Source organism: Blennius ocellaris (genome assembly GCF_963422515.1).
Source record: "Blennius ocellaris genome assembly, chromosome: 5".
Taxonomy (NCBI): domain Eukaryota; kingdom Metazoa; phylum Chordata; class Actinopteri; order Blenniiformes; family Blenniidae; genus Blennius; species Blennius ocellaris.
The window spans coordinates 3,947,321-3,968,918 of record NC_137654.1 but is presented as its reverse complement, the minus strand read 5'-3'; the positions used below and the strand labels follow the sequence as shown (position 1 = coordinate 3,968,918).

Below are 21,598 nucleotides of genomic sequence, written 5' to 3'. Positions count from 1 at the left end.
AATCCTCTGCGTCAATAAACTGTGGAATCTGACAATCATTAAAAGAAAAGTCAGACCAAACAAAAAAACATTGTAAGGTCAGTTCTTTTCTTCTCAAACTATAATATACATTCTTCTTCTCTGAGATGCAAACATTGAAATAAAGATGAGCTGGAATCCACATCCACAGGGGCAAACATAAAACCAAGTAATTCAGAAATGCATATAGAAACAGGAAACTCAAGCTTTAACAGGCACTCTGAGCCATGAACTGCAAGTGAAAATAATGTTTTTAACAGCCACCACAATCAAGGCTGGGACTTTGTAGCCACACCCACAACAGATGTTTATCTTCTATTCACACTACCAGGGGTGAGCGGGGGCTTTCTGTGGAGTTATTGCATGTTCTATTAGTGACTACTAACCAGGTACTTCATGCTTGTTTGGTTAATTGTGTGCATGTCTGAGGAATCTTCATGTGTGGGGGAGATGTGAATGTTGTTCTGAAGCACAACATGGATACAACGAGTCTTAAAAGAACACAAATGTCACTAACAAGATTCTTAACCATATCACTGGAAGACATGGGGATGATGGATATATGGAGGAACCTTAGATGAGGATTATACACACTACTCAGCCGCTCACAAAGCTCATTCCAGGGTTGACTGTTATTTTAAAGCAGAGTGACAGTCATCGAGTGAAAGAATGTGAGATTGGTGGGCAGATGTGTCAGAATATAACTCCTGTACTGAAGAATCCATATAAATAACAGAAAAAAACCAAACACAATGTGGTATTATTTAATAATGAACAAAGAAAAGATAAGGTAAAAACTAAAATGAAAAGATATATAGAGGAAAACGATAACAGAGAGGTAGATCTGATAATAATATGAGATGCCTTGAAGGCAGTTATAAGAGGAAAACTGATAGCTGAACCTGCATACCAAAAAAGTTCCATCAGAATTGTACAATAAATACACCGAAAAATTAAGAAAATTGGAACAAGAACATCAGACTACAAACAATTCAAATAACCATGAACAAATCAAGTTACTAAAAGAGAAGATCAATTATTTATTATTAGACGAAGTTGAAAAAAAAGACTACATTCTTGAAACAGAAGTAATAGGAAAGAGGCCAGAAGGCTCCTAGACTGCTGGCAAAACAAATAGGAAAACAACAAGTGAGGAATAATAAATGTAAAATCAGAGACTCATCTACAGGCAATCTAATACACAACCCAGAAGATAGAGAACATTTTTCAGAAATACTAAGAGGAATTCTACACAGCCTGAATCTGCAGAAGAGGAAATCAGAGGATTTCTCAATTCACTGGATCTGCCTTCAATTGTCAGCTTACAAAATAAAAAATGAATAGAAGAGATCACGAGGAAAGAGGTCTCTGATGCAATCAATACATTGAAAAACAACAAGCCTCCAAGTAGTGACGACACCTGGCGGAGTGCTACAACATGTTCAAAGAGCATTTAACAACACTACTTCTGGAAGCTTTCAATTGGACTGAAAAACAGTAAAACACCACCATCATGGACGGAAGCAATAATTACAGTCATTCACAGGCAAGGAAGAGATAAAGAACACTGTGGGAATTACAGACCTATCGCCTTATTAAATGTAGACTTTAAAATATACACAACAATCATCTCAAAACGATTGAATGCCTTCATAACAGAAATTATAGAAGAAGACCAAACCCGATTTCTAAAAGGACGACAAACTGACGACAATGTCAGAAGAACTCTGATATTATAGATGAACACAGCATAAAGAACAAAGTACTGTGTTAGTAAGAATAGACACCGAAAAAAGCATTTGGTTGTGTAACCTGGAGATTCCTGCACCAAGTGCTAGAACAGCTTGGATTTAAGAGTAAATCAATACATTGTATAAACATCCTATATCAACTGCCCACTGCTAGAATTAGGATCAATGGAAACTTGACCAGGTGAATGAACCTAGAGAGGGGAACCACACAAGGATGCAGCATGTTGCCCATCACCTACATTATTTGTTCTACTTGTAGAACCACTGGTGCAAGCGATCCACCAGAATAGAGAACTGGAAGGTAGTACAGTAAATGAACAGAACATAAAATAGGACTTTTTGTTGACAACATCATAACCTTCCTTTGAGCAACCAACAAAATCAATCCCACTATTGATGGAACTTTTTGCCAACCTACAGACATCTCTCAGGATACAAAATAATATTACAAAAACACAAATACTTTCACTTAACTCCCCTCCACCAAGAGAGATACTGGAATCATTCCATCTTAATTGGACCTTTACACAAAATGTAGTATCTGGGGGTCACCATCACTAAAGAATTAAACACTATACAAAGAAAACTACGACAGACAAGCTAACACAACATATACAAAACGACATTCAAAGATGGTCGACTCTACCGCTAGATCTTACCGCGAGAATTGAAATAATTTAAAGAAATATACTGCCCAAGCTCCTCTACCAATGGATGTACCTCATACCCAATTCATGACCTGGGACAGGATGATATCGAGATTCATCTGGGCAGGAAGGAAGCCCAGAATCAGATGTTGAAACTCTCCAGCTGCCAAAATATATGAGGGGAATGACTCTCCCAAAACTGAAAGAATACTTTCATGCGGCTCAGCTTGGTAACTTGATAAGCTGATGTAAACCAAACTACACAACTAACGGACTAACACGCTAAATGGAAGGACATGGAAGAAGAGTTCAGGGGGCATCACATCCCAAACCTCACTGGAGCTAAAGAAGCATACACTAAAATAAAAAACAAAACAAAAAACAACTGGCTTCAATGACATTGTTTATTTTGGAATTATGGTTTACAACATGGTGTATTTTAGATAAAGACGGGGAGCTGGAGAGTTTCCAAAATATGAGAGAAAAATACAATTATTTTATAAGTACTTACAAATGAGAGACTAATACAGAAAGGATCCCTCCATGGAGGTGAATGGTGTGATTCAAACCATAATCAATATATATAAGGGCAAAAAATATCTACACTATATCAAAAATTGTCAATAAACAAATATTAAACTGATTATATAAAAGAAACATAGGAATTGGAACTCAATGCAAAAATTCCACACAAATACTGACAAAATATGTGGACAGTGCACCAAACATCCCCCAGTTTGTGGGCCTGGAAAAACCTCACATTCTTTATTACACCAAACACCAAAAGTATATACTCAAATGTGAACCAGCCACGCTGGAGGGAATGTGGAAGTCAATACAGACTACACACACACATTGTGGAATTGCCAGGGCTGCTGAATTAATCACATTTTAATGGTGATTACAATATTGGCTGCAGACGATCTCAAAATTCATATAATCGAGGAAAAACGATTATGTGTCGTTTTCGTTCTGAGAGGCGCCACTCAACCGCTACGCCTCTGCCCCACGTGTATGAAGAGTGGAGGTACAGGCCGGCGTAGCGACCACATCTGTGCCTTCATGACATGTAACATTATTACTGGCTGCAAGTCTCTCCCCTCACAGTATGAAGCTAACGTTAGCTTTCAGAGTTAGCTTCGTGGAAAGCTAATACCACTGTGAGGTGAACAGGACGCTACGAGTGCATTTATGCCTCTGAATGTCCAGAAGCTGCAGTGATCAGGAGAGTAGAGACTGAACGTGTCTGGTTTAACTTCAGGAGAGTAGAGACTGAACGTGTCTGGTTTAACTTCAGGAGAGTAGAGACTGAACGTGTCTGGTTTAACTTCAGGAGAGTAGAGACTGAACGTGTCTGGTTTAACTTCAGGAGAGTACAGACTGAACGTGTCTGGTTTAACTTCAGGAGAGTGTAGAGACTGAACGTGTCTGGTTTAACTTCAGGAGAGTACAGACTGAACGTGTCTGGTTTAACTTCAGGAGAGTACAGACTGAACGTGTCTGGTTTAACTTCAGGAGAGTAGAGACTGAACGTGTCTGGTTTAACTTCAGGAGAGTAGAGACTGAACGTGTCTGGTTTAACTTCAGGAGAGTAGAGACTGAACGTGTCTGGTTTAACTTCAGGAGAGTACAGACTGAACGTGTCTGGTTTAACTTCAGGAGAGTGTAGAGACTGAACGTGTCTGGTTTAACTTCAGGAGAGTAGAGACTGAACGTGTCTGGTTTAACTTCAGGAGAGTAGAGACTGAACGTGTCTGGTTTAACTTCAGGAGAGTAGAGACTGAACGTGTCTGGTTTAACTTCAGGAGAGTAGAGACTGAACGTGTCTGGTTTAACTTCAGGAGAGTAGAGACTGAACGTGTCTGGTTTAACTTCAGGAGAGTAGAGACTGAACGTGTCTGGTTTAACTTCAGGAGAGTACAGACTGAACGTGTCTGGTTTAACTTCAGGAGAGTGTAGAGACTGAACGTGTCTGGTTTAACTTCAGGAGAGTAGAGACTGAACGTGTCTGGTTTAACTTCAGGAGAGTAGAGACTGAACGTGTCTGGTTTAACTTCAGGAGAGTAGAGACTGAACGTGTCTGGTTTAACTTCAGGAGAGTAGAGACTGAACGTGTCTGGTTTAACTTCAGGAGAGTAGAGACTGAACGTGTCTGGTTTAACTTCAGGAGAGTACAGACTGAACGTGTCTGGTTTAACTTCAGGAGAGTGTAGAGACTGAACGTGTCTGGTTTAACTTCAGGAGAGTAGAGACTGAACGTGTCTGGTTTAACTTCAGGAGAGTAGAGACTGAACGTGTCTGGTTTAACTTCAGGAGAGTAGAGACTGAACGTGTCTGGTTTAACTTCAGGAGAGTAGAGACTGAACGTGTCTGGTTTAACTTCAGGAGAGTAGAGACTGAACGTGTCTGGTTTAACTTCAGGAGAGTAGAGACTGAACGTGTCTGGTTTAACTTCAGGAGAGTAGAGCCTGAACGTGTCTGGTTTAACTTCAGGAGAGGAGAGACTGAACGTGTCTGGTTTAACTTCAGGAGAGTAGAGCCTGAACGTGTCTGGTTTAACTTCAGGAGAGGAGAGACTGAACGTGTCTGGTTTAACTTCAGGAGAGTAGAGACTGAACGTGTCTGGTTTAACTTCAGGAGAGTAGAGACTGAACGTGTCTGGTTTAACTTCAGGAGAGTAGAGCCTGAACGTGTCTGGTTTAACTTCAGGAGAGTAGAGACTGAACGTGTCTGGTTTAACTTCAGGAGAGTAGAGACTGAACGTGTCTGGTTTAACTTCAGGAGAGTAGAGACTGAACGTGTCTGGTTTAACTTCAGGAGAGTAGAGCCTGAACGTGTCTGGTTTAACTTCAGGAGAGTAGAGACTGAACGTGTCTGGTTTAACTTCAGGAGAGTACAGACTGAACGTGTCTGGTTTAACTTCAGGAGAGTAGAGACTGAACGTGTCTGGTTTAACTTCAGGAGAGAGTAGAGCCTGAACGTGTCTGGTTTAACTTCAGGAGAGTAGAGACTGAACGTGTCTGGTTTAACTTCAGGAGAGTACAGACTGAACGTGTCTGGTTTAACTTCAGGAGAGAGTAGAGCCTGAACGTGTCTGGTTTAACTTCAGGAGAGTAGAGACTGAACGTGTCTGGTTTAACTTCAGGAGAGTACAGACTGAACGTGTCTGGTTTAACTTCAGGAGAGAGTAGAGCCTGAACGTGTCTGGTTTAACTTCAGGAGAGTAGAGACTGAACGTGTCTGGTTTAACTTCAGGAGAGAGTAGAGCCTGAACGTGTCTGGTTTAACTTCAGGAGAGTAGAGACTGAACGTGTCTGGTTTAACTTCAGGAGAGTAGAGACTGAACGTGTCTGGTTTAACTTCAGGAGAGTAGAGACTGAACGTGTCTGGTTTAACTTCAGGAGAGTAGAGACTGAACGTGTCTGGTTTAACTTCAGGAGAGTAGAGACTGAACGTGTCTGGTTTAACTTCAGGAGAGTAGAGACTGAACGTGTCTGGTTTAACTTCAGGAGAGTAGAGACTGAACGTGTCTGGTTTAACTTCAGGAGAGTAGAGACTGAACGTGTCTGGTTTAACTTCAGGAGAGTAGAGACTGAACGTGTCTGGTTTAACTTCAGGAGAGTAGAGACTGAACGTGTCTGGTTTAACTTCAGGAGAGTAGAGACTGAACGTGTCTGGTTTAACTTCAGGAGAGAGTAGAGACTGAACGTGTCTGGTTTAACTTCAGGAGAGTAGAGACTGAACGTGTCTGGTTTAACTTCAGGAGAGAGTAGAGACTGAACGTGTCTGGTTTAACTTCAGGAGAGTAGAGACTGAACGTGTCTGGTTTAACTTCAGGAGAGAGTAGAGACTGAACGTGTCTGGTTTAACTTCAGGAGAGTAGAGACTGAACGTGTCTGGTTTAACTTCAGGAGAGTAGAGCCTGAACGTGTCTGGTGGATCGTCTTGTAATTGTATGAAGTGTCCTTTTTTAGCCCACTTTGGAGTTTATATGTTTGGAGTATACAGGTACTTCTCAAAAAATTAGCATATTGTGATAAAGTTCATTATTTTCCATAATGTAATGATAAAAATTAGACTTTCACATATTTTAGATTCATTACACACAACTGAAGTAGTTCAAGCCTTTTATTGATTTAATATAGATGATTTTGGCAAAAAAGTAAAGAAAAACCAAAAATCCCTATCTCAAAAAATGAGCATATCATGAAAAGGTACTCTAAATGAGATATGAACCTAATCATCTGGAGCACCACACCCACCCTGGAATCAACGAATTAAATCTAAACACCTGCAAAACATTCCTGAGGCTTTTAAAACCTCCCAGCTGTTTCATTACTCAAAACCGCAATCATGGGTAAGACTGCCGACCTGACTGCTGTCCAGAAGGCCATCATTGACACCCTCAAGCAAGAGGGTAAGACACAAAAAGACATTTCTGAGCGAATAGGCTGTTCCCAGAGTGCTGTATCAAGGCACCTCAGTGGGAAGTCTGTGGGAAGAGAAAAGTGTGGCAGAAAACGCTGCACAACCAGTAGAGGTGACCGGACCCTGAGGAAGATTGTGGAGAAGGACCGATTCCAGACCTTGGGGGACCTGCGGAAGCAGTGGACTGAGTCTGGAGTGGAAACATCCAGAGCCACCGTGCACAGGCGTGTGCAGGAAATGGGCTACAGGTGCCGCATTCCCCAGGTCAAGACACTTTTGAACAAGAAACAGCGGCAGAAGCGCCTGACCTGGGCTACAGAGAAGCAGCACTGGACTGTTGCTCAGTGGGCCAAAGTACTTTTTCGGATGAAAGCAAAATTTGCATGTCATTGGGAAATAAAGGTTCCAGAGTCTGGAGGAAGACTGGGGAGAAGGACATGCCAAAATGCCTGAAGTCCAGTGTCAAGTACCCACAGTCAGTGATGGTCTGGGGGGCCATGTCAGCTGCTGGTGTTGGTCCACTTGGTTTTATCAAGGGCAGGGGCAATGCAGCTAGCTATCAGGAGATTCTGGAGCACTTCATGCTTCCATCTGCTGAAAAGCTTTATGGAGATGAAGATTTCCTTTTTCAGCATGACCTGGCACCTGCTCACAGTGCCAAAACCACTGGCCAATGGTTTACTGACCATGGTATTACTGTGCTGGATTGGCCCGCCAACTCTCCTGACCTGAACCCCATTGAGAATATGTGGGATATTGTGAAGAGGAAGTTGAGAGACACCAGACCCAACACTGTGGAGGAGCTTAAGGCTGCTATCAAAGCATCCTGGGCCTCCATAACACCTGAGCAGTGCCACCGGCTGATTGACTCCATGCCACGCCGCAGTGAAGCCGTCATTTCTGCAAAAGGATTCCCCACCAAGTATTGAATGCATAACTGAACAGAATTATTTGAAGGTTGACTTTTTTTTGTATTAAAAACACTTTTCTTTTATTGGTCAGATGAAATATGCTAATTTTTTGAGATGGGAATTTTTGGCTTTTCTTTACTTTTTTGCCCAAATCATCTATATTAAATCAATAAAAGGCTTGAACTACTTCAGTTGTGTGTAATGAATCTAAAATATATGAAAGTCTAATTTTTATCATTACATTATGGAATATAATGAACTTTATCACAATATGCTAATTTTTTGAGAAGTACCTGTATATACTGTTTATATGTTTATAGGGTGTATAGATTTTTAAATCTTTATCTTGTTATTTTCTTAATATATTGTTACATGCCTTTTGCACTGTGGGTCTGAGAGGACTGAAATTTCATCTGTTCTGTATGTCATGCATATCAGCACACTTGACAATAAAGCCGACTTTGACTTTTGACTTTGACTTGATGCTGTAAAGACCTGAGATGGGGGACGGGGACATTTAGTCTGTTTCTCATGTCTCAAGCAGGTGAATCAAGAAGCCGAGTGGTTTCTAAGACTGTAGATAAATATCGTGGCAACATGAATGAGAAGGATGAAGCTTTATGATGTGATATTATTACAAGTATAGTTTCAAATGTCCATGAATCCCTGTTTGCTTATTATACATCAGAAGGAAAATCTGTGGCTGAATGAGTTTTTTTACTACTAAATTACGTGCCAAGATATTTTAATATATTTAACACAAGTCTTTTTTTAAACATGTTCAATAAATGCTGTTCCAAACTCAAAGACACAATCACGTAAATAATCACGATTTCAATATTGCCCAAAATAATCGTGATTATGATTTCTACAGACATTTTGGACAACTATACATATAGCAATGCAAAAACAATACAACACACCTAAGAGCTGTGTGATGCTGTATTTGGGTAACCTAATGGAATACAACATACACACACGGGATAGATATCTGGTTAAAATACTACTGATAGCTGCAGAAAAGGCTGTAACAAGGAGCTGGGGGAAAGTGGATCCACCGACAGGGGAACAGTGGATAGACATTATACAGGAAATCTATACAATGGAAAAACTGACACATCGATTAAGACTACAAGAAGCACAAGAAGAAGATAAGTGGAAGTAATGGACCTTTTTTCCCTCAGGAACCCAGACAGATACAGAAAATTGAAAGAAAATAATCAACAAAGAAGATGAAAACTGAGCAAAACAACTGAGAAAACAGATTGAAGCTCCCAACAGGATGCTACCCTCTTTTCTTACTCTTCTTTTTTATTTAGTTTTGTTTGTTTTTTAATATATCGTATTTCTGTCTAGATAAAGTTAACCTCAACTACATTTGTTCAGGATATACTGTCCTGTATTTTTCTGTTTGTGTTGCAAAGAAATGAGAAAAATAAACATTAAAGTGAGAAAAGGTTTTGTGTGTGTGTGTGTGTGTCATCAGAGATGGGCTCAGCTTCCTGTACTGCTGGCCGGTAAAGAGGATGACTGAAGGGAGGGATTGAGTAGCAGTAACTTTATTTCCTCGTTACCTTTTTTGACCTCTGCCAGAACCCCGTCCACAGCCGCCGCCGCCCTCTTAGCTTCTCTGCTCTCCTGATTGGCTCGGTCCTTCTGCTTCTTCTTACTGGTGCTGGAGGGCAGGTCGGAGCCAGGCTCTCTGCTGCCGCCGCCTCCTCCTCCTCCTCCTCGCTGCTGAACCCCGCCGCGGCGGCCGCCTGTCTTGTTACCACTGCTGCTGGCCATCTTCAGGCACTTGGCACTAACAGGCCGCCCGTCGCCGGAATCGCTACCGCTGCTGGGGTCTGAATCTGAGGTGTGCCTCTTCCTGCCCGGCCCGGCTATCTTGGCGATGATACTGGCCTGAACTCTCCCAGAACAGAATCAAGAGGCCTCGAGAGGGAGGGGGACCTGGGGAGGACAGAGACACATGGTGTTACGTTAAAGTTCATACACTCGCACAAACTGTTTGACATCTTCTTCTAGTCCAAATCCCGATCACTGGTTTAAAAACTCAGTTAATCCTGTATAGCATTAAAAAACTTGCCAGCATGGCTTCGGTGTGACGACTTTTTTTTATTTAGCATCGTCTGGAAGAAAGTTACACCACAGAAACCATCCAACGCAACCAGCAGCAATAGCAGTGACGTGCGGGCAGGGGAGGCAAATGTACATAAAATAAATATTAGTATTTTCCACTGATTTGTGTTAAAGATGCATTTTCATTATGAATACACATTTGACATTGTAATAAAGGTCCCATATCTAACCCTAACCAAAATTCACTTTCTCTATGGTTTTCCTGCAGTAACAATCGTCCCCGGACCTGGAAATGAAGCTCCAGAAGTGAAGACAGTCTGCTGTCTTGTTCTCTGCTTGTTTAATTGTTTCTAAAGTGTGTGCTCCAACCCAATCCAGATAGCCCCTCCCTTGCCCCGCCCACAAGCAGCTTTTTTCACCTGGTGACAGCTGCGGGTGTTTACCTCCAGCGTAGAAAGATACGAGCTAATGATGAGAACTAATTATACGGTCAGCAGTCTGCGCCAGAGCTCGTCACATCTGATCACTCAAAACACACGTTAACACCAGGTCTGAACGGAGACCCGGTTACTAGGAAACATACTTCCACTCATTTGGCCACCAACTGATTTGGTTATGACAGAGTCCAGTGTGCTGAACATTTGGCGACCCTGCGCTGAGCGTCTTTCACACTGGGGCTGGGCGACACGGCCTCAAATCAATATCAGGATACATTCAGGGCTCCACATTAAGGCTTGCCCAAACGTCTGGGGCTAGTAAAAGCTTTGCTCGGGCAAGTGAATCATCTACCCAGCTTGCCTGAGCGGGCTCGTGGTTTTTTGGAGATATTCTGACGTTATTTCGGCAAAAATCACTTGGAGTTAATTCAACTCTGGGCTTTTTGCTGTGAAGAACAAACTTAAAATATATATTATTCTTTCAGATTGACGAGTACAAAGAAATACATCTTCCCTGAGTTTCATTGAGATATCTTGAATTCAAGGATTCAAGGATTCTTTATTGTCATACCATAAAATGATACGAAATTTGGACTCAGGTCAAGGTAAGCCAAAGTAATAAAAATATATATAACAGGAGCGTAAAAATATATACAGGAGCGTAAAAATATATACAAGGGATAAAGTGAGGAAGTGGTGGTGAATGTAAAGTGTAAAGTGTTGTAGTGCAGGAAGATGAGGGAGTCTACGGAACATGGCTGGAGTTCACTAGTCTCACAGCTTCAAGGAAGAAGCTGTTCCTGAGCCTGGTGGTCTTGCTCCTAATGCTCCTCAGCCGCTTTCCTGAGGGGAGGGGCTGAAACAGTCCATGTGCTGGGTGGGTGGAGTCCTTCATGATGCGGAGAGCCCTCCCCCTGCATCGTGCTGTGTAGAGGTCTGAGGTGGCAGAATATGACAGAAACAAGTGTTTTTATGTAAAAAGTTATGTTGGTCGAATTCATACCCAAGCTTATAAATTTCCATTAAATTTCGGGCAAGTAAAAAGTTGTCCGGGCAAGTAAAAAGTTGTAAGGACTTGCCCAATGGGCAAGTGCTCAAACTCCTCAATGTCAAGCCCTGATATTGATCAGTTCACCTCGATAACGATAAATGAACGATAACGACTCCACTGCACAAAAGCAATGTTTGGCCACTAGATGTAGCAGTTATATTGATAGTACGACTCCCCTGGACCCATTTATTGTCACTTTAAAGGACTGTAGTACACATAGTTTGTGTGTAAAATGACTTTCCTCGTCCAGCCAGATGGACGGCGCGGCGCTACACGACGCTCTGCCCACGATGGAGGCGCGGATTCCCGCAGCTAGCGTCACTCTGCCACTGATTCTAAATACGGACGATTTGCTTCGAGGGCTTCTAAAGCCGTTCACTTCAGCGACCCAGCAGCCGCTACAACTTCTGAACCTCCTCCATCGCCTCCTCTCTCCATTTTAGTTTCCCACTGGATGGGTGGAGTCACGTCTCTCACGCAGTACAGCGTCTTAAAGGGACAGGCGACCTGCACACACTCAAAACCAACATTCATTTTCTTTTTTTAAAATACCAAATATACCAACATGGGAAAAATGACCTCGGTAATTTTTGTATATTTCGGAATTGGTAAGATTTCGGTTTATTGTTCAGGCCGAGTTCACACGACCTGGACAATCAGAAAATGTGGAGAAAAGGTTTGCAATGCCTCGACATCAATTCAACCTTACAAGGTTATGCATGGACATCCTAGGTGGTGTGTGTGTGTGTGTGTGTGAGGTTGCTCCACAGTATCACTGCAAAGTGACATTACTCATTTTAAAAAGTGTACATTTGCTTAGTGACCGACTCATGTACTCTCGATACCCTACCATCACCTGAGGGCCAGGATTACAATACAATACCAGTTCTTATTGAGGAGCAGTCTCCGGTGTTTCAATTTCTTGGAATGGTTTGTTAATTTTGCAAATGATTCCCTCATCAAATCCAGTGGCCGCAAATAACATCACCACGTATGGTACGTAGCTTACACAAGCTCTGCACGGTGGTGATGTTATTCACCGGAGCAGCCAGCGGGACCCGAGCAGCACAAACATTCAAAAGTTTGGTTATGTAGAATTCTTTTCATCGCTCAGCCCGACCTGGACATGTCTGCTTTTTAACTTTTCATGTCAGGTTTTCATTGTTTTTGAACAAACCATTGAGCAAGTGTTTAAATGGTCCTGCGCTGTGCTGCTTTAGTGACGTAAGCCTTGTGAGACTGCAGTGGGAGAGAGGGAGCACCCAGTGGAGGCTCTGAGCAGCACTGCTGTTCGTCTCTTCACAACAGGCGAGAGGAAGAAGTCCGTCATTCATTAACCCAATTAGAACAACTGGGAGGATTTCATGATGTACTGTCACACGTCTCTGTCCAAAATGGTCCTGGAGGCCTCAGAGTCAACACGGATACACAAAAACTTCAACCCAAAGATTGAAGTATAGATGTTTTAAGGTTGTTTTTTTTTTTTTATTTAAATTGTATAGCAGTGAGGCTACTCCTTCACTGTTTACATTAAAAAACAAAAGGCAGCAATTGCATTTGTTCCATATTCACTCACTGTTCCAACAAGACTTGAAGAGAGAACGGTTACTTTGCTGCTGAATATCGATCATCTATATGGAGGAGGCTTTATTTCATTCCAGAAGTATTGAATTTGATACCATTGACTGTGGGAAAAACATGATGGAGGCAGAAAATATCACTGAAGTATCATCAGAATAGACTGAATGTGTCTTAAGTAATAGAGATTTGTCATTTATACAACAGGATTCTGAAGGTAGAAGTAGATACAATACGAGCCAATCTGAAGAGTCATTTACGATTAAAGATGCAAGCAGCGTTGAACAGCTCCCTGTACACCCACGCATGTTGGAACATGGTGCATGTCGAAGTTTGGTGCACGTCAGAGCGTGATGGAAATGTGGGATGACAGTAGTACACCGAAGTGTCAAATATGTTTAAATTCCTGCTACCACGAGGTGGCGCTATGACTGTGAATGTACATTAGCATACGGGTGTGTTCAGGGCAGCACTGTGATGATGAGAACTGAGTTTTTCATCACTTTGCTTTATGGCGATGCATCAATTTTTAGGTGGCCAGCATTTCCACGGCCTTGACTATTGCGGAACATTTTGATGGCTTTTCATCAGGAAGGTATGACGTTTAGACTGGCCAAATTTGAGGTGGTTTACGTTACCCCTGGGAGGAAGTCATTTGAAAAATTGGACTTTTCACACAAAATAGCAGACTTCCGGTTGGTCTGACATTGTCTGTCACTCGCTGTGGTTACATGGACCAAAATTAACCCGGTTACATGCCGACACACCATATCAACACTTCAGTCTGATCAGAATTGCACAATCTGATTAGAATTTCAATCCGATCGTAGGAGGTGGTGTTTTGATCTGATCATCGTCCGTGTACACAGTATATCGTGTTATTTCCTACAGTCGGCCCTGCCCACGTCTGTGATGTCACTCACCTAAAGTCATGACGTGGTTGTGTTCAGACGTCTGAGTTTTTTCAAAACACAACCTGATTTAAGGGATTTAATTCATGTAGTGTTAAAGAGTTTAACAGTCAACTTAATCTGTATAAAACGGTAAATACGGTAATGGAGGCTGCAGCCACGCAAAGCGCCGTCACTCCATTGGGAGCTCAAGAACACTTCAGCTTGTGGAAAGGTGGAGATGGAAATCAAACCTGCAACCTTCCCATTGGGAGACGACTGCTCTACCAAGCAAGCCATGCTGCCCCATTAACAGCAGTCACAACCTTTTAGAACTGTTTATGGCAGTTTATAGCCGTCTATAACAATTTACAACAGACATTTCATTGTTTGCAGGGGCTAGAATTGCATGTTAAGGTGAAAAGATCTTTCATATATATCAATAGTAAAGAACATTTATGTTTACATGCAATTTGTATATTTGTTAGTTAGGTTTGTATTCGACGGTTTATGCATAGTTGTCACGTTTCGGGTTTTGGAGTTTGGAAGTTTATCAAACCCTGAGCAGTAAACAAAGGACAATTATGTCGTCAATCATAACAAGGGAGGTACAAATAATAATAACAACAACAATAGTAATATCATAATAATAACAATAACAACAGCAATTTCTGGCATTCCAATAGGGTCTCCTCGCGTCCTGGTGCCCGGACCATAATAACAACAACAATAATAACAACAATAGTGAAAGTGTCACTAAAGCTAAAACATTACACGACGTCACGACGAGCTCGTTTCCTTAGCATAGCTACAGCTAGCTGCTAGCGCGGACAGATGACAAAGAACAGCCACTAAATCGTTCGTCTCGTTTGATTTGAGATAAAAACTGTTCATGAAAGCTCAGCCGGCGGTGAGGCTGCGTGGAGAAACAGACAGTTTGACAGTTTTTGTCCCCGGAGCTTTCGGCTTGTTAGCTCACAAGCTAACCTGGCTAACCCTAACTACAAAGGTTCGTTTATTTCTAAATACACGAGCATGTTGCCACCACGTGACACCCTCACACACACACACACACACACACACACACACACACACACACACACACACACACACACACACACACACACACACACACACACACACACACACACACCATCAACACACACACACACACACACACAAAATCGGAAATGTATGCATCAATAATGACCGCATTTACTTATTATCTAAATTAATATTAAGCACTAACATCTGGCCAGATCGATCCTATAAAACGCAATGTGTCTTCAGCGTCGTCTCATCTTGGTACGCTGACTTGAACGTTACATTATCACGGATTATATATTGCGGACTTGCTTTTGCGGCATAAAACCACAACAAAACGCATGTAGGTTATTTAAGGTTATTGCTCACCGACGCACTGTGTCCCCGCACAGCGAAGCACAGGGCGAAGAATCGAGCGCTCCCACACACCCGGGGCGCTAATGACATTAGCCGCGTGCTAACAGCCGCGGATCGGCTTGTGTCACACAAACAAAACAAACATAGCATCAGGTGACACTCGGCGGCCCTCCGACGGCAGACTGGCTGCTGTGAAACGCCGGTAGAAGTGAAGACTTACGGGGCTTCAGTGTGAGAAACTTCCGCCTGAATACACAATAGGAGCCACGCTGGGCTGCTGAGCTCCTTGACGGCTGGCGGGCCGCGGCTCCTGCTCGACTCCCGCAGTCCGCACGGCTTCTGGAAGGTTCCTCACTTCACCCGGGGCCATTTCTGAAGACTTACAATTAGACATTCCAGATGAAACAAACTGAGACAACCACGGAGAGCCGGCTCAGTCCATCGGTGTCATCTCGGTCTCTGGGGAGCGGAGCGAGTGTTTGTTTGGAATCAAATCCACCGCTGACCGGCCGGAACAGAGCCAGAGCCAGAGCCGTGCCCGAGGAGGACGCTTCCTGCCTGGCGCGTTCACGTGAGCTCTCTCTCTCTCTTCTCCCTCTCACTCTCTCGCTCTCTCTCTCTCTCTCTCTCTCTCTCTCTCGCTCTCTCTCTCTCTCTCTCTCTCTCTCTCGATCTCTCCTCTCTCTCTCTCTCTCTCTCTCTCTCTCTCTCTCTCTCTCTCTCTCTCTCTCTCTCTCTCTCTCTCTCTCTCTCTCTCGTCGACATTAATGCCGTTGTTTCCCCTGAATAAATGTCCATTATAAACTTCAGTCTTCAGTAGAAAAACAATGCGATAATCGCAATTAAAATTTTGCAATAATTGTTTTTTTGGGGGGGATTGACAGCACTAATAATTATATAATCTAAAAATGTTCTAATTGAATAAAGCCAACACTATTAAAATCAACCAACTGAATTATTTTATGTTTCAAGTAAACTGGATTCTGCTGAGATTAATCCACTAGCTGCTACTCAATTCAACAAATTGTTTATTTCAAGCACCTTCAACCAAAATCTATTCAGTCGGCTCATTTCGAAGGATGAATCAACTCAAAACGATGAAACTGTAAGGTGACTTTAATGTGAATTAATTGCAATTTGATTAAGCGAAATTCAGTTAATTTCTGTGTTTTAATTTGTTTTGTAATCAAATTTTATTGATTTGATGAAATTAAATTAAATTCTGTTTATTTTTGTTTGAACAATTTCAATTATAAATGTACTCTGTAACAATGGAGGGGTTCAGTATGATATATAACAAAGAAAAAGCACTGTAATGTTTAGGGGTCTGTCACCTCAGGTAACCTTGGTGTAACGAGTCAGTGTGATCACAGACTCTACTCTTGAACAAACACTCATTGGTTACTGGTGTTTTGGCAACAATAGTTCTGAGGAATCTTCTCCGTCACTCAGCAGTAAGTCAGAGGACTTTTATTGTGGGAACTGGTCTATTCTTGGACATTGTTCTTCATCCAAATAATTCCCTGAGTGCTGCCTTATCCTCCCAGTCTGTTGATGACAGTGAAAGTGGAAACTATGGTGTTGGCTGGCATTGTTGTTGTTCTTCCAGCCAATTCCGTAATATGAAACATTTATATGAATCTGAAGAAAGGAAGTTAAAATTCTGAACATAGTAACTAAAGAATTTGCTTGATGCAACTGCTTTCAGCATATATTCTTGTTAATTCAAAGCCAATGCCAAAAATTACAAATACACTGGACTTCAGTGATGTCAGCCAAGATTTTGGTGAGAAAGCTGAAACCCTCATCAAGCCCTGCTGACATTATACCCATATCTCTCTTCACAGAGGTTTTCCATGTGGTCTTGGGTTATAAAACTGATCAAGCTCTCACTTGAATCTGGCTCGGTCCCCAGCTCCTTAACGCATGCGGTGGTGAACCCTGTTCTCAAAAAAACAAATCTCAATCCCATGGAGCCGAAAAACTACAGGCCAATATCAAAACTCCAGTTTCTCTCAAAAATGTTAGAAAAAGCAGTGGCAACCCAGTTAACCTCATATTTGGAACAGCGTGAGTTTTAGGACACATTTCAGTCAGGCTTTCATAAAATGCACTCTGCTGAAACTCTGCTGTATTAAAAGTCTCAAATGATGTGATGATGGCAGCCGACTCAGGCCATTTCACAGTCCTGGTCTTACTGGACTTAACATCTGCTTTTGGTACGGTGGACCACAATATACTGATCAATAGACTGAAATCAGAGCTGGGTTTTTCTGGATCAGTCCTTCAGTGTATGAAACATGAAAGAACATGAAAGTTCTTAAAGGAAGAACTTTCAATGTTGCTGTCAACAGCAAACTGTTCGACGTGTCCAGCCAGTCCTGTGGAGTTGCTCAAGGCTCTGTCTTGGGTCTTGTTCTGTTTTTATTGTACATTTTGCCTCTTGGTCATCTTATTGGTGGCTTTAAAAATATGTCCTACCACTTATATGCTGAGGACATCCAGTTGCACTGCTCCTTCACTGACTCAGAGTTTCATGTCTTGTCTACTTTTTTGGAATGGCCCACATCGCCCCCATTTTATCCATCCATCCATCCATCCATTGTCTACCGCTTTATCCGGAGCCGGGTCGCGGAGGCAGCAGTCCGGCAGCAGAGTTGCCCAGACTTCCCTCACCCCAGACACTTCCTCCAGCTCCTCCGGTGGCACCCCAAGGCGTTCCCAGGCCAGCCGAGAGACATAGTCCCTCCAGTGTGTCCTGGGTCTGCCCCGAGGCCTCCTACCGGAGGGACATGCCCGGAACACCTCCCTCGGGAGGCGTCCGGGGGGCATCCGAAATAGATGCCCGAGCCACCTCAGCTGGCTCCTCTCGATGTGGAGGAGCAGCGGCTCTACTCCAAGCTCCTCCCTGGTGGCTGAGCTCCTCACCCTATCTCTAAAGCCCCATCTCCACCGCACACAAGTGCCGGGGCGGAGCGGAGCGGTACGGAGCAGTTCGGAAGCACTAACCCCGACCGAAATTTTGGGTCGTGTCTCCACTGCAGAGAGGAGCATGAAAAGTGGGCGGGGCTTATGAGCTCCGCAGAAATGTGACATTATAACAGAAAAGAACGTCGTCAGATGTAGATCTTATGAATCCTCTGTTGTTGTTTAAATTCTCCACTTTGCACTGTTATTTTTTACAGCGGAAAAAAAAAAGTTACTTTTTGCAGCAGTCATTTTTTGCAGTGGAGAGCTGCAGCCGCAACTTCCGTGTTTGTTGTGAGAGAGCGAACGCTCGGCCACTTGCCGGGGACTTGGGGCGACGTGCCCCACACTCGAGCGCTCGGGTGCGGGGCAAGTGGCCGGAGCGTTCCCCCCGGTTGGCTGAGGCACAGACACGGGAGTCTGAGGAGGTTCTCCACTCCGGCATCTCCGTGTTCCGGCAGCACAGCGCCGGAACACGGAGGTGCCGAGCTCCGAGCTCCGAGCTCCGAGCTCCGAGCTCCGAGCTCCGAGTTCCGAGCTCCGAGCTCCGAGCTCCTTTTCATCGCTTCCGCGGTGCGTCCCCGCGATAAAGCGCCACTGACCGCGGCTGAACAGAACGCTGACCGCCTCTGGAAAGCGGAGCTGCCGGAGCGCGGTCAGCGCCGGAGACGACAGCTCCAGACTCCGGTGTCACGGACGCGCATCAGCGCCACGGCGAGCGCTATGCTGCAAACAGAAAACTCCAACGCGATGCAAAGTCCCTCCCCCCGGTCTCCCCCTGCCTCAAGTCTGCTCTTTCACCACAAACACTAAAGTTGAGCAGCAAAGAAAAGAAAATGAAAATAAAAACAACCAGAGCAAAGCTGACCACACTGACAGCAGAGGCTTCATCCAGCCGGCACATTAAAATATTGAGGGCGTGTAGTAAATCACTGACCAATCAGCAGACAGCAGCTCAACCTCAGACCCGTTCCATGGTCCCCGGCACCCCAACGGATGGGGAGCGGAAAAGCGGTCGCCTTTGGAGCGGTCTGGAGCGGTTTAGACTGCATTCCATGTCGTGAGACGCGAGCCGGAGCGGTTTAAACCCGTCTAGGCTGCTACTTTCTGTGCGGTGGAGACGGGGCTTAAGGGTACGCCCAGCCACCCTACGGAGGAAGCTCATTTCAGCCGCTTGTATCCGGGATCTCGTTCTTTCGGTCATGACCCATAGTTCATGACCATAGGTGAGGGTAGGAACGAAGATCGACCGGTAAATCGAGAGCTTCGCTTTTTGGCTCAGCTCCTTCTTCACCACGACGGACCGATACAACGTCCGCATAACTGCAGACGCTGCACCGATCCGCCTGTCGATCTCACGCTCCATCTTTCCCCCACTCGTGAACAAGACCCCAAGATACTTAAACTCCTCCACTTGGGACAAGGGCACTCCACCGACCTGGAGGGGGCAAGACACCTTTTTCCGGTCGAGAACCATGGCCTCAGATTTAGAGGTTCTGATCTTCATCCCAGCTGCTTCACACTCGGCTGCGAACCGTGTCAGTGCACGCTGAAGGTCCAGGCTTGATGGGGCCAACAGAACCACATCATCATCAAATAGCAGGGATGAGATTCTGTGGTCCCCAAGCTGGACCCCCTCCGAGGGGGCCCGCGTCGTCCCTTCGGGCTGAGCCCGGCCGAGTCCCGCGGGCAAGAACGCGGCCACCAGGCACTCGCGTGCGAGCCTCCACCCCGGGCCTGGCTCCAGGGTGTGGCCCCGGCTGCGCCAAACCGGGCGACGTCACCTTGCTCCTCGTGAGTGTGTCCATGGGGTCTTGTGAACTGCTTTTAGTCTGACCCGTCGCCTCGGACCTGTTTGCCTTGGGAGACCCTACTGGGGGGGCAAGCCCCCTGGCAACATAGCTCCGAGGGTCATTCGGGTCATTTGGGTGCTCAAACTCCCCCACCACGATAAGGTTGCAGTTCAAGGGGGAGTATCATCAATGCAGCCCCCATTTTATCCAACCTTAATTGGCTCCTAGTCAAATTTCAAATTGGTACCAAAAACCAGTAACTGGCTGCTGCAGGTTTGTGTCCCTGCAGGTGGTGAAGACTGGGAGCGGAAACTTAACTATATGCATGTTTTACTTTAGTTTCATGGCTTCAGTGGGCTGATCTCTTTGATTTATCTGAATCAATTCACAAGTTTCCCATTTTGTGGAAATGTTATGGATCCACAGTGTTTCGATTGGTGTTGTTATCAAAAAAGGAAGACAAAATGGATGGCAGTGCTTCTTTTTACACTGAGAAACAGCATAAAAAACATGAAATTGTAGAGAGAATTCTTTTAAGCTTTGAAGGAATATACAAGTTAAACATTTGATTTCTAATGGACAACTGAACACATTGTATTCACTTGTCTTTCTACACAGCTGGGATCCTCCCACTGCTAAAGTTGGGAATAACAAAGCTATAAATTCATGTTCAAGGACTTCCCTAGTTGGTTGGCGATGTCTCCTCAGCGCTCCACGTTGCAAAAATATGGTTGAAAGTAAGGTTGGAACAGATAAGAGGTCAGAGGTCACTTTGGTCCCACGGAGCATCAAGCTCTGAGAAGAACCAGTTTGAAGCAGTTTTAGAGACAAAGGAATAGCAACGTCACCATGGCAACGCATACAACACGAGGAACTGACCAATGTGAGGTTGAGGTGTCATATGCAAAATGTATAAATATGAACCCCGCATTGCAACGGGGCCCTTCTTCACTGTAGACTCAGCCTATATACTTGGGTCTGCAAGGAAGAACGGTCCCAGCTCGTATAATGTAAACTCTGATATATGGAATTTTGTAGCATTGTATAATCTGATATGCATTTTTGTAATCTCTTGTTTGTGTGATTATTAAATACATTATTGAAGAAATTAACGCTCTTTCTGCCTCTCCCGGATCAAACGAACACGCTGGAATTCAGGGGAACACGGGTATGAATTCCAACAGCTTCTATTTTGAATGGGTATAATGGATATGGGACCAATAACGAAGTGCAGCATGTTGTTTCTGGACGTGAAAGACAAAAGGCTGAAGAATTATTGTAAAATAGATGCACTCCTTCGTTTGCTTCTGTACCATCTTTTATTTTTTTTGGGGGGGGGGGGTAAAATTTTTTAAGAAAGTTCACGCAAATGTACAATTGAATATGGTATCAATAGTGCCTACACCTGTGGCCTATCATCTTTCAAGAAAAAAAAAAACAAAATGAGAGAAAAAAAAGACTTTTCGGACGTGAATTGGAAAATGGATAAAAAGACTTTATTGGTTCTAAAAAAAAAACGTTTTTCTTTGAATTGGCTTTGAAACTTGAACCCTCACTTTCCGGGCACTGCACGGTGGACATGCTGTGTCCCTACACCCTCTGATCCTCAGGACGGAGTCTCCTGAAAGACCCAGAGACCCACTT

General features: G+C 43.9%; 1 protein-coding gene across 6 annotated transcripts in view; it reads right to left on the bottom strand.

Annotated features, from left to right (window-relative positions):
- The window catches only part of usp19 (ubiquitin specific peptidase 19), a 44,823-nt gene extending 29,100 nt beyond the window's left edge, over window positions 1-15,723 (bottom strand). For 5 of the 6 annotated variants that reach the window (XM_080496807.1, XM_080496808.1, XM_080496803.1 and 2 more), the window contains exons 1-2: window positions 15,415-15,723; window positions 9,330-9,708 (exon numbers count right to left, since the gene is read on the bottom strand). In XM_080496807.1, coding sequence (XP_080352933.1) covers window positions 9,330-9,543 — 214 coding nt within the window. In that variant the 5' untranslated portion in view covers window positions 9,544-9,708; window positions 15,415-15,723. Of the gene's footprint in view, window positions 1-9,329; window positions 9,709-15,206; window positions 15,257-15,414 lie in introns of those variants that run through there. The other variant, XM_080496804.1, reaches the window with a different exon arrangement.
- Between the last annotated feature and the right edge of the window lie 5,875 nt (window positions 15,724-21,598).